The 13,126-nt window shown below is 44.1% G+C and overlaps 1 protein-coding gene across 10 annotated transcripts in view; it reads right to left on the reverse strand.

Annotated features, from left to right (window-relative positions):
- Window positions 1-12,027, reverse strand: part of Tead1 (TEA domain transcription factor 1) — a 258,279-nt gene extending 246,252 nt beyond the window's left edge. For 2 of the 10 annotated variants that reach the window (XM_058576904.1, XM_058576903.1), the window contains exon 1: window positions 11,906-12,025. In XM_058576904.1, coding sequence (XP_058432887.1) covers window positions 11,906-11,929 — 24 coding nt within the window. In that variant the 5' untranslated portion in view covers window positions 11,930-12,025. Of the gene's footprint in view, window positions 1-10,388; window positions 10,819-11,105; window positions 11,453-11,905 lie in introns of those variants that run through there. The other 8 variants (XM_046437990.2, XM_058576901.1, XM_058576902.1 and 5 more) reach the window with 8 other exon arrangements.
- Between the last annotated feature and the right edge of the window lie 1,099 nt (window positions 12,028-13,126).

Below are 13,126 nucleotides of genomic sequence, written 5' to 3' on the forward strand. Positions count from 1 at the left end.
GACCAAATTTTTTTTTTAAAAGACCCAGGCATGGGGAAGGCGGGGTTACCATGGCAGGCACAGTGAAAGGTAGTATGGGGTGAGAACCAGATTCAGTATTTTATTTTTTATAAGATGGAATTCATATGTCATAAAAGTTACCCTTTTAAAACATACAATGTAGTGGCTTCCTAGAGGTTCACAGGCTGTGAATCTGTTTTTAAATGTTTTGTCAGCTGTCAATCTGCTACCTCTAAAACCTCTTATCAACCAGGCGGCCTCATATCCCACAATTTTTTGTTTTAACTTTAAGAATGGGAAATCAGTGCCAGGCACAGTGGCACAGGCCTGTAATCCCAGAGGCTAGGGAGGCTGAGGCAGGAGGATCCCGAGTTCAGCCTCGGCAACTTAGAAAGGCCCTAAGCAACCCAGTGAGACCCGTCTCTAAATAAAATACAGAAAGGGCTGGGGATGTGGCCTCGGTGGTTGGGTGCCCTAGGGTTCAATCCCCAGTACCAAAAAAGAATGGGAAATCAGAGTAAACCACCCTTCTGGACAGCTGCTTGAGCAACAGGAAAATAAGTCAATAAAATGTGGGTGGTCCCTCGCCCAAGCTCACACAAAGCAATCTTCACTGCTCAGACAGTCATGGAAATGGCCAGGGTCTAAACACACAGGACATGGACACACCCTGAAGTGGTGTAGCTGGGAATCAGCTAAGCAGGACCAGCTCAGAGCAGCTGACTGAAAACTCTAGTTTCCACCCACAAGCTTTCTTGGATCCAGGTCACTTCCCCAGGACTTACCTGGAGTTACACACTCCACTGGGGTTAGTAAACAGCCTTTTAAATACGCAAATGCACTGGTGGAAAAAGAAGAGCTACCATTCCCTCACACCCAAGGGTGAATGATCATCGGAATCATATTTAAGGCCCAGAGAAAGGAAGTCTTATGAAAGGACAATGATTTAATTACAGAGTTTGGAGTCCTTGGAGGAACAGGACCGGCTAGGTTGTAACAGTGGCACAGCTGCCACTCCAGCCTGCAGAGCTAGCACTTATCTAAACTTGACTGCAACTCCCCAAAGTCCACAACGTCATCCCCACTTTCTGGATTAGGAAACCAAAGGCATGCGGGCTCACTCAGCAGGCTGCCTTTTAGCAGGAGCTCAGGTGCCATGAGGGCAGCAAAGGCAGGAGGGTGGCACTTTCCTTTCGGTCACCTGAAGTGGGCGACCAATGCCCTCAGCAATGTCTGAGTCCCAGCCATCGCCATAGAAAAGAACACACAGAACCAGATAAAAGGGTCTTCTACTGGACAGATAAAGCTGTACCATGTACCTACTTTTTTGAAGCATTTCCATTTAATTCATTACTACCATTTGGCAAGGAATAGCCTCAAATATTGTGTATTTGCTGATGGATTTCCTCCACTTACTGCATGAGGGAAGTATGGTTCAAAGCAATGAAGGGTCAAGGGACTTTTGGGATTGCCCCAACCTTTCCTGGATTTCAATCCATTTGCCTGAGACCAGAAGCCAGGCTCTTCTACAAATGCCTCAGTCTTGATTGTTCCTCCAGAGTCACAGTCCAGGCTGACTCAGCAGGAAATCCTTAAAGATCTGGTATGCAGTTACTATCCACTTACACCATATATCCAATATACAGTAAGCACTCTACTGAAATCTATAATCCCAGCAACTCTGGAGGCTGAGGCAGGAGGATTCCAAGTTTAAGGCCAGCCTCAGCTACTCAGTGAGTGCCTCAGCAACTCAGTGAGACCTTGTCTTAAAATAAATTATTAAAAGGGTGGGGATGTAGGTCAGTGGTAAAACCAATAGCCAGTACAAAGGAGGTGGGGGAGGGAAAAAGAAAAAAAGAGAAGGGGGGGGGAAGAAAAGAAAAGAGAAAGATTGGTTGATTGAGTGATGACTGATTGAATGAATGAATGTAGATGGGAACACTGAAGCTTGAAGAAAGGAAGCAATCTATCCAAGGTCACACTAGCAAGTGGTTGAGCCCAGAATGAGCCCAAAGCATAGCCAATTGCAAATCTGTTGGCAAACCCATACTATCCTGCCTACTTTGCCCAAACCAAAATCAGGACACATCCCACCCTTCATGTCAACCATTCCCTCCATCCTTTCAATTAATTGCTTTTCAATTAATTGCTCACAGCCAAGTTTCAAATCTATATTAGCCTGTTTTTGGCAATAACCTTCTTTATCGACATCTGAGGACTGAGTTTATTACTCAGAATATAGTTGGGGTTGGTTTTGTTTTTTTTTTTTAACAACTGAGTCTCACTCCACTCCCAAAATGGCATCAGATAGATAGATAGACAGATAGATGAAACCTCTTCTTTCAAAGTTCCAACATGACTTCCTCTGCAAAGCTTTCCTTAGTCCCACCCCTGAGCAACACAGTTCTTTTGATATATCATGAGCACTTGCCCCACAGAGCTTTTACCCCTTTATGACGATATTACGAAAAGATATGCATGCTACTAAAAAGTACAAACATGTAAAAAAATGAAAGCCTACACCATTCCACTCCCTCAAAGCAACCATTATCATAGCGTATAATCTCCCAGGTCCTTTTTGGCTAGGGACACAAATGTGTTTCATCAGCACTTGACCAACCCTAAGACACCACTCAACTTAAAATGCAGCTTGATTTTACTTCTAAGACATACAGTTGGGGGGGAAAAAAAAAAAAAAAACGATGCCAGATTGCTTCCTTACAATTTAGAAATAGTAGTTTATACATACTGAAATTTTTACCCTTTGTCTATCTTTGTGCATATATAAAAAGGAAATTGTAAGCTAAATAAATTGAGTAGGATATACCCAAAACAATTTCACTCAGTGATGAACATCCACACTTTCTCACACAACATCACCTTCAATGACATGAGTGTGCCCGGTACTGACTTTGGGGTTTTCTTCCTCCGGAAGCACTCATTCTACAGGTTGGATAGCACTCATTCTACAGGCTTGGATAATCACATCAAAGGTCATGACCACCTGGCCAGTCATGATGGTTCAACACATCCAGTTTCAAAAATGTTCAAGTATGTAAAAAACATGCCCCTTGGGCTGGGGATGTGGCTCAGTGTTAAGAATATGTGATTACCATGTGCAAGGCCCTAGGTTCGATCACCAGTACCAAAAATATCCAAAACATCCAAAACCCTCATGAAGTAAGATGTACGTAATACCCCCACTAAATCATGATTACCACTTTACATGCCTGTTTCCTTGCTGATCTATAAACTCTGCAGGGGCAGAAGTGTTTTACAGATCACCATTCGTTGGCTACCTTCTCCTGATCACCAAATCCCTAGCAAAAAGTAGCACCAGAAAATGTTTAAATGTCCAGTGGCAAGTAGTAGCTTCATGAAATCAGATAATCTAGATTCTGAAGTGTCCAGAGTGAAAGGAAGAGAGAAGTAAGCTCTTTTATCCACAGGTGTGTTGATATGGGTATTAGGATCACTCTTCTTTTCCCTTCACTCACCAGTGTCCAGGGATGCCGTGGGGGGGAGGGGGGCTCTAGGAGAATCCCCACTACTCAAAACCCACTATGGGGGTGGTGTGCAGCCAGAACAGAGCTTGGTCCTCAAACCCCTCACTAGGAGGTCTGACTCACACAGCTGTAATCACATCTGGAAACAACGGTTGCACTGCCAAGAGTAACAGGTGAGTGCCAGGCCCAGAGAAGGTGGTTTGGGTTCATTTTATTGCTTTTCCTGCATGGAAAGGTGAGACTTTATTCTTGTGCAGCCTTACTTTTGAAACCAACCAAGAATATCTTAGTGACTTCCACTTCCTAGGTCACCACCTCACAACTAACTGAAAACACATATATCCGCCTAGGAATAGCGGTTAAACTTAATCTAACTTGAACACAGCATAAAAATTAGAATGATTATTTAGAACAGTGGATCTCTACCAAGAGCAGATGCTATCATGGGGATTTTTTGGAATATACTAACAGTGCACCCACCTAACCCCTCCTAAGTCTCCACTGGTAGTGGTGTCCAGGCTGTAGGTGACAGGAGTAGAAAAAGGGTCACCTGGATCTAAAGCTGAACCATCCTGAATTCACTGTGTAAAAAAATCTGTGTAGAGTGAATTACAAACCCAAATGTCAAAATGTGAGAACAGGTGAGAGCACGCAGGCATGGAAGTGCTGGGAGAGGGACATACAGTCTCATCCCAGCTTCCTGGCACATTTCCAGGTCACAAGTATTTGATGAAGGAGATTTACTTGGCTGATCAGCACATGATCATGAGTATCACCACCTTTGGTGCACAGAATCCCAGAGCTGGTTTCAGCTCCATCGAGATTCCCCTTTCATCGGTGAGAGGGATTATGATTTGGGTTCAGCATTATTGGACACGAGGGTAGTGTGCCAGAGGTGTTCTCCCACTCAACAATTTCTGGTCATTCAAAGAAGCTGTTTCTTGCCTCCAAATCACAGATGGCATAGATTTTCAAGTTACATAAAGATGTGGATCACGTTTGCATTCTATGATTAAGGTAAAATTTAAAGATGAAAGAGAATTAGGAACATATTCTGAATTCTTAAAAAAAATTGAAACTTTTTATCAGAATACAAAAGTACAATATACTGACTTTAATTCTTTGATATTTAAAACAAAAGCCAACTTTGAATTAAGGGAATTTCTTACTTCTGCCAATATGAAATTCAGTAGCCTATTTTCTGTTTTTCTCTCAATACCTGAGGACTATTTCAGGATGGGGCTGATGGTCTCCTCGGCTGATAGGGCTCTCTTTTTGACTCTAACTAGCATTGTCTCTCAAAGGCTTTGGAGATGAAAAGGCAGCGAAGAAGAAAGGACTGAAAGAGATTCCTCCAAAGGAAGCATCCGCTCACAATGGTTTTCAGAATCAGTAACCCCCAAGACACCCCCATCCCCCGTGTTGGGTGATCTGAAAACGAAGCATATCAAAATGCTATTGATAAGCTAAATTACCAGACAGCTTATCTGAGGCCCACATCCGCCATATGGTGCCCCAACTTCTGCTGCCTGTTGCTGCCACAACAATAGGCACGCCTACACAGAAAGCACCATCGGACAGAAACCCAGCAGCGGCGGCATGTGGGGCAGCCACTGTGTTTACATTTTATTTTGTGCCATTAAGCTTCATGCTTCCCCCTGTCCTGGTAGGGACTGGAAACACACATACACACATTCAGTGTCAAAAATCTGCATTACCTGCGTAATGAGTGTGTGCCCACTGCGTGTGTGCACATGTGTGGGGACAGATCAGGTGAACAGAGAGGAAGCCAGATGTCAACTTCAGAAATGGAGCTGCCCGGTAGGGGAGGGCGAGCCAGGCAGTCTCCCAGCTAGAGCAGCAAGCAGACAATGCGCTTTTCTCAAAACACTCAGGCGGGCGGGCCTCGGGGAGTGGCTATTTAAAACACTTGGCTCCTTTTATTTCACCACCATGGAAGTGAATTCGGTTCTTAAGTGCCAGAGCAAATGAAGTCATTTGGCTTCCGCGGGCTCTCTTTGCATTTCGGCAGCCGGAGTCAGACTGGCTGAAAGTCGGAGGGTCCATCTCAGTTGTTCTTTCTTACAATTAAAATTGATTTCCCAGAGGATTTGGCACTTAGGTTTCATCAACTTTTTTTTTCTTTGAAAAGAGGTTCAGATCACAGAAAAAGTAAAGGATCATCTGGCACTGGAAGGAATGTTGTCAAAAACAACTCCCTTCATGAAATGCCATCAAGTCACAGAGTAAAGAACAGATAAGGCTATTTATCACCTTCCACAGGCTTGGTTGGTGTAAAAGATTGACCGTGATTTTTTTTTTTTTTTTGGTCAAATGAATTCATAAGAATTCTGCACTTCTTTCTCTCAATTCTCTTAAAGGCTTATCTTTGCAAATACTGATAAAATGTTCATTTATCTATTCACTATTAGAGAAAGACACTGGCTTTTAAAGAGAACTGAGAAGCTGTAGCATCAGGTTATGTAAAAAAATGCACAAAATGCAGATTTGGATAAAGTGCAAATCAAAAAGAGGCAAACAATTTCTTAATATTCAGAGCTCCAGAACTATTACAGTGCAAGATACTCATTTCATTTTGCCCAAGTTATCCACACCTAAGCAGACAACATTCTTGGATGAACTTTTCAAATTTTCTTAAACATTCTCAGCTAAAAAAATATATATATATCCTTTCAAGTTAAATTGAGATTGCACTTGAACTCCATCCAAGAACAGAGCTGAACTGAATTATGATAATTAGAAAGCTGTGCCTATAAAAAAAAAGAAAGAAAGAAAAAGAAAAAAAAAAAAACAAAAGCACGGTTGATGCATTTTTTTTAAAAGTTCATGCCAGAGTATATAAGTTCAATATGTTCTCACATAATTAACATTTCCCACCATTAGCAGCAGTTTTTCGGTTTATGTATCAGTAAAAACAACAGTACTCATTATAGTTGTATACCCCTAGTCAATAGTGTGGCAGTCACCTTACCCACACATCTAAACCTGTCAGATGCCTAAAAGCAAGCAGAATTTCCCACTGGAGATAACAGATGCTTAATCTGTTCATCAGCTTTTTCTTTGAAATTCATTTTCCAGGGCCCTATTCCTACCCATTTTAAAAACGCTAATGAAATACTTGGATAGAACCTTTAAAACTAATATGAATCATGAAAAAATGGTAAAAAACCATCATATCAGGATAGTAAAATGGTTTTAAATGGAGTGGGGGGGAGTGGATCCCAGCCTTCCCTTGGCCTGTCACAAAAATAGAAAAAACAGGTCTCTTGGGAGGAACCCCATCACTACTGTCCAATTCAGAAGATAGACCAGTGTACTTCCATCACCCAGGACTCCCAGACTGGAAACCATTTTTTAAGAATCCTCCCAACTATTTCAAAAGCCAGTAGACAAAAGAACTTAAGAGCTGAGAGTAACCCACCCCGTAGGAAACCTGTCCTGAAACCCTGCACCCCCTTCAACAGAGAACCCCATTTGTTTGAACTCGTTAAAATACATATTTCATATATTTCCTGTACATTACAAAACCTGATCATTTCTGGAAAAAAAAAAAAAAAAAAAAGGATTTTTTTTTTGAATGGTTGAATGTCAATCCCAAACTCAAGTATGGTATAAAGTTAAGGAAGTTTGTAAAGAGAATCTTACAGATTGAGGACTAGCAATAGTTGACAATTTTTAAATAAGATTTTAAAAATCCACACAAAAATACTCCAAAATTTTAGATCCAAATGTTCTAGCATTACACAAACCATCCCAAAAGAGAGAAGGCCCATAAAGTTTCCTAGTTTCAGATGTATACAGTGATTGCAATTCAACAGGGTCTAAATTAGGTATCTGTCAAAAAACCCAACCCCGAAACATTCAGGGCTAGGATAGACCTGAAATGCTTGATTTTATCACCTTGATGAATCTGAAAGAAGAAAATATATCACAGGTACTGTTCAAACATGATTTAGAATCTTATTTAAATACCACAAGGTGATCTGTACCTTCAACAGATAAAATAAGAAAAAGCACTATGCAGCTATAAAAGATTATGCCAGCCATCAGTCCCCAAGCAGCCCAACAGCAGAGCCCAAGTTTGTCAAAGGGGGATAAGCTTACAATATATTTTTCTTGCTGAGTTCAGAAGTAGGACATTAACAGGCTGCAGTTCCAGTCACTGAACTCCAAAGGCAAACTGTAATGCCTGCATTAACAGAAAGAATGACTGATTTTTTTTTTCACAGTTTTACAGAGAAAGCTGGACACTTGCTTTAGCCAGTATTTTTAATCCTTTGGAGAAAACAGACCCTAAAAGTTTTATCACAAAACAGATTACACACAGTTTTAGCTCAGAAATACACACACATACACATCTATTTTTTTTTCTTTTTTCCTAATTTCTTTATTGGGAACAGAATAAAATGCCAAAATAAAAGCTTAATAGTGTTATCAACCTACAATCTATGCATGAATATGACCATTTTTTAAAGTTCACCGGGTCATACAGTTATTTGTATGAGTGATAAGGCATCACAATTTCCATTTGCAAGCAGTATAATTATGCTCACAATTAACACATAACAACACATGAGATTGGAGAGAAAACTAATCTTACAAATGTACAGGCTCTCGTATGACCGCCATATATGAGAGAGCAATCCATTTCTTAAGGAAGCAACCTGCTAATGCTGTTAATGGCACAGCTCATTTCTTCAAAGGCCCATCTGATATTTTGGATCTACATTCTCTTAACTATTCATGTTACACACTTTTCTACTGAAAATATGACAACAAGTATGATCTAGACCCAAATGATTCACTACAAGTATATGTCTCCCAATTTTTCCCATTTAAAAAAAAAAAAAAAAAAAAAAAAAGCCCTCTTCTACTTGCTGCTCTGTAGTCAGAAACAACAAACTCAAAACTGTTTGTAAATTGCTGGAGCTCAGGCAGAAAAAAACTCAAAACATTTTTTCTTCATGGCTTATGTGTCTTCTTCTTAAATAGAAGGGGACACCAGCTTCCAAAATAAGTATATGGATATATAATTCCTGCTGTATTCAGCAAATGGCGGGAGGAAATGAGGAGAGGAGGAGGAAGCTGCCTCCCCAGTCTACCCTCCCAAGCCCACCCTCATGTGTAATTAGTTTGCTGCTGGGACCTAGGCACACACTGTCCCACAGTGCAAGGCAGAGCTTCTCAGTGAGAGATGCGTTTCAGCCTGGCGCAAACTAAGCTAGGATGTCCTCCTTCAAATTAAATCTTATTATCTATTCATCTTTGGTGAGTCCTGGGGTTTTGGGGGGGAAATTTAAAAAAAAAAAAAACTAATAATCTGACATATCCCCTAAAGTTTATTTATAAAGATCACACAGAAAAGGAATCTACACAGATTCTTTCCTATAATTTTTTTTACTCTTTTATCCAAATCAAAGTGTCATGTCAGTTTTGTTCAAAGTCATTTTGAAAAGTAAAAAGTATTCTAGTATTTCCCTAAAACTGCAGATCAAATAATACTTGTCATTAAAGTAAATGTAAAATGGTCTACCTTGGCACATCAGCAAAAACCAGTAATGGATACAGCTTATCAGTTCATTTTTTAATACCAACAACAAATAAAAGAATTGTAAACTCTGTTAAAAACCTGAAACCTAAGAGCTCAACACAGAGTTGCACACACAAAGAAATACTAAACAAAAATATCTGTGACCATTTATGGAAATAGTGAGATTAGAAAAATAAGCCTTTCTCCCCAAAATAATCAAAAATTCAAAACCTTATTGTTGACAAAGGTTCAACAAAACCCATTTGTCTTTCTGGAGTCACTTTGTAATTAGTTCTACTATTTCCTTCTAAAGAGGAAAGATTCTTACTAAAGTTGAACCTAAGTCTGGCCCTTATAAAGCATTCAGTAGTGCTTGGACCCAAATCCAACAGTGACAGGATAAACCACCCAGCACAGCTTGAAGATTATTCCCCAACCATTGCCTCACAGTACCCTGGCAGAGAAGCCCCCTCGCTGAAGAGACCATCAAGATAGGCTGCAGAGAAAGGAGCCCACTCCCAGCTTTGACAATGCAGTTGATGATACTGGTACTTTAAAGAAAAGGATTTGTCCTTGCTAGTAACCACCTGCAGGCACTCAGTAAACCCCAATCAGACCCCAAACTTCCAAAAACAATCAAGGTGATAAGTGGGGAGAAATAAGTGGTTGTCCTGGACAGTCTGCCCCTTTGCTGTATCTGTAGCAATTAAAAAAAAAAAAAAAATTCTCACTATTTTGAAATTTGATAGGCTTTTCAGACCTTTATGTCTCAGGACCTGGGCTCCCCTCCCAGGCACTGTTTTTAAACCCGGCCTTTTACATTCCCAGTTCCTGGAACATCATCTGTCTGTTTCCAGTGCTCGCTGAGGTCAATTTTCATTTCTGCAAATCACAGGCAGCCACTTGCTTCTAAGAAGTTAACAAGCCTCCTGAGAAACGCCGGTGGCTGGTATTTCATTGTTTCATAAATATTTTTATACAGTGACACCATTCAACTTTAAATAAATCTTTAAAAAGAAGGACAATTAAAGAGCGAAGAAAATTCTGATCTAGGTTTTATTTTCGTGGGAGGAAGACAAGGGAGATATAAACCCCTCATTGTTTTAGATTCCTTAAAAATGTTGCTCGGTTTTTTTTCCTTAAAAAATATACTGTTTAAAAAAAAAAAAAAAAAAGACACAGAAGTTGAACTTTCTTTAAAGCGGGCCTCTGGACTTTTGAAAACAAGTGTTGCTACTACGAACAAAGGCTAAAAGTGTACCCTGATTTTCTTTCCCTCCTGGGGATTATTTCTCTTCCAATAAACAAACAAATCCCCCAGTATTTCCTACCAAAGGGAAGTTTTCCAGGGAGAGTCTCCTCCTGGGTTTGGTGGTAACAGCGACTCAGTCTTTTTTGGACACAATGTTTCTGCTGACTCCTGAAAATTTTCCACTTGAATGTGCAATGAAGCGGCGGCGGCAGCAACAGTCCTGGAGAGGCGGTAAAGACGACCGTGCCCTCTTTCATCTTTGGGAAGAAGGAACGAAGCCCCCCGCCGCAGCACTAGTCGTCACGGTCCCCAGACGGGCCTCAGGGGGCCGCGGCGCCGTGGGGGCAGTCTAGGGGTGGCACGGGGGTCTCAGGCCGGCTCCGAGGCGACGGCAGTTCTCCCCGCCCGCGCTCGCTCCGAACTTCTGGCTTCTCGGCGAACACCGTGAAAAGAGCCTGAGGGTGTGTGCGTGTGCGCGTGCCGGCGGCTGGAGAGGGGACGTGGGGGGCGCGGCGCCGCCGGCCGGGAGCCTCCGGGGCCGCCGCCGGGGGCCGCCTGTTGCCGCGCGGGCTCCCAGCGCGCGGCCCAAGTTGGCGTCCCGGCAACTCGCCCAGCGGCGCCGGGCCGCTCACCTAGGAGGGGGCGCGGGGAGGCGGGTGCGGAGCCCGGCGGCGGCTCGCCACGGGTTCACACAAAGCACAGCCCGCAGAGAAAGAGCCGCTCGCGCGGGACGAGCCACCAGCCCCCCGCCACCCGGCGCCCCGCACCCCTGCATCCGCCCCGCGCGCCAACTTACCTCGAACACTGGAGCCGCCGCAGCGCCCGGGGAGTCCAAAGCAAACTTCGGCGCCGCTTCCCCCGTCCTCCGCTCGGTGCTCCCTCCCGGGCTCCCGATCCCCGAGCCGGGCCACCCCACCCCTGCCTAGCACCGCTTCTGCCCCGGGGCCGGCTGGGTGCGCTTGGCTGCTGCCCGCGCTCCGGGCAAAGGTGGACGGGGGGTGGGGGGGGCGTCACTGCATGGCCTGTCCCCGGAACCGGCCGCCCCGGGCCCGGGCCCCGCCGCGCGGACTGGCCCGCAGGGTGGAAGCGAGTCTGCAAAGTGCTTGGTGGGCGCCCGCGGCGGGCGGCGGGGCCGCGGCGGCGGCTGCAGAGGCTCGGCTCGGCTCGGGCGGCGCGGCGCAGCGCGAGCGATGCTAAGAATGTTCGGAATGAGGACAGGAATGAAATGAACGCCAGGACCGAACTCGCTCCGGAGGGGTGGGGCCTCGGTGACGTCATGCGGCCTGCCGCCCGGGGCCGGAGGCGGGGCCTGCCGCCGCCGGTGACGTCATGGGGATTCGGGGCGGGCCCGGCGGGGCTGCCCTGCCGTTGGGGCGCGGGCTCCCCCCGGAGGGACAGCAGGGCGGAGTCTCGCGCCCACCGGGAAACGGGGCGCGCGCGGGAGCCGCCCTCCCCCTCCCGGGGCGGACTCCGGGCTTTGTCCCGGGCTGGGGCGGGGCGGAGGGAGCAGGACGGCTTGGAGTCGCGCGCCGAGCTCCAGCAGCCGGGGTTCCCTCCGGAAAGCGGGCGCCGAGGCCCCGGCTGCGCGCGCGGTACCTTTTGTGCCTTAGTTTCCCTCATTCCGGGTGCAGAAGCTCTGGCTATCGGGCTGAGCGATCCGGACTCACGGAAGACTGCAAGTGTAGAGAAGTTCTTTTCTGGAAATTCAGCTTGTTGCTGTGGAGCGCGGTGGACGCCTACCCCGGGCGGTATTCCCAGCCTGCCATTTTCCTCCGCTCGCCCTTTTGCTTTATAAAAGTTCTGGGCTCTAGCGCAAGTCAAAGACTGCCCTGCTGTCGGGAAGGGGAATCTTTGGCATAGCAGAAAAGGATAATTACAGAGTTCATAATGATCCCTGTGCTAACATGGTCTTCAAGTCACTCAAGAAGTTATGTTTCACTTATCCATGTGGGTTGTACTTTTTAGAATATTGGGTCCAGGAAAAAAAAAAAAAAAACTCCTAAACTGTGTCATATGCTTCATCTGGCATGGCAATTTCATGGCATCCCGGCATCCCATTCTTTGTGAAGAAAGTTAATTTCAATAATAAAAGTTATTTTAACATGGCTTCTGGCAATAGTGACTCTGGTTTGATAAAACAGAAATGGATAAAGTTGACTTAAGGTGGACTGAACTGTCTAAAGTTTGGGGGAGAGGAAATCTTCAATTTCAATATAAATTCCTACATTGTAGACCTCGTTCCTTCTAGACACTTGGCTTTCTTTTCCAGTTGGGGCTTCAGGATAAGTAATTGTGCTTGTTTTATGCCCCAGGAACTCCTAAATATGGATCAGTAAGTAATGTGAATGTTACCCACTGCAGCACATTTTCTACAAAAGTGTAAATTTTACTAATGCATTTTTAATTTTAATTTATGTCAAAGTAATTGAAGAGGCACATGCAGTTGTAAAAGATAATACAAAAGACTGGGAATGTAGTTCACTATTAAAATGTTGCCCAACAAGGGTAAGGCCCTGGGTTCAAACTCCCAGTACCAAAAAAAAAAGAAAAAAGAAAAAGAAAGAAAGAAAGGGTACAAAGAAATCCTTTTTTTCATTTTGCCCAGTTCTCCCCAAACTCATGTCTTCCAAAACTATAATATCATAAACAGGATTTGACATTATACAACACCCACCAATCTTATTCAGATCTGTCCAGTTTGCCTGTTCTCATTTTTGTGTGCTTCTGTTTCCTTCCTTACAATTTGCTCACCACAGTCAATTCATGCACATTTTATCTCCAGTTTATATGCAATAATGGGTGATATCATGAGGGTCA

The sequence above is a fragment of the Marmota monax genome, unplaced genomic scaffold (genome assembly GCF_021218885.2).
Source record: "Marmota monax isolate L192 unplaced genomic scaffold, Marmota_monax_Labrador192_F-V1.1 WCK01_AAM20220418_F8-fsc00061, whole genome shotgun sequence".
NCBI lineage: Eukaryota > Metazoa > Chordata > Mammalia > Rodentia > Sciuridae > Marmota > Marmota monax.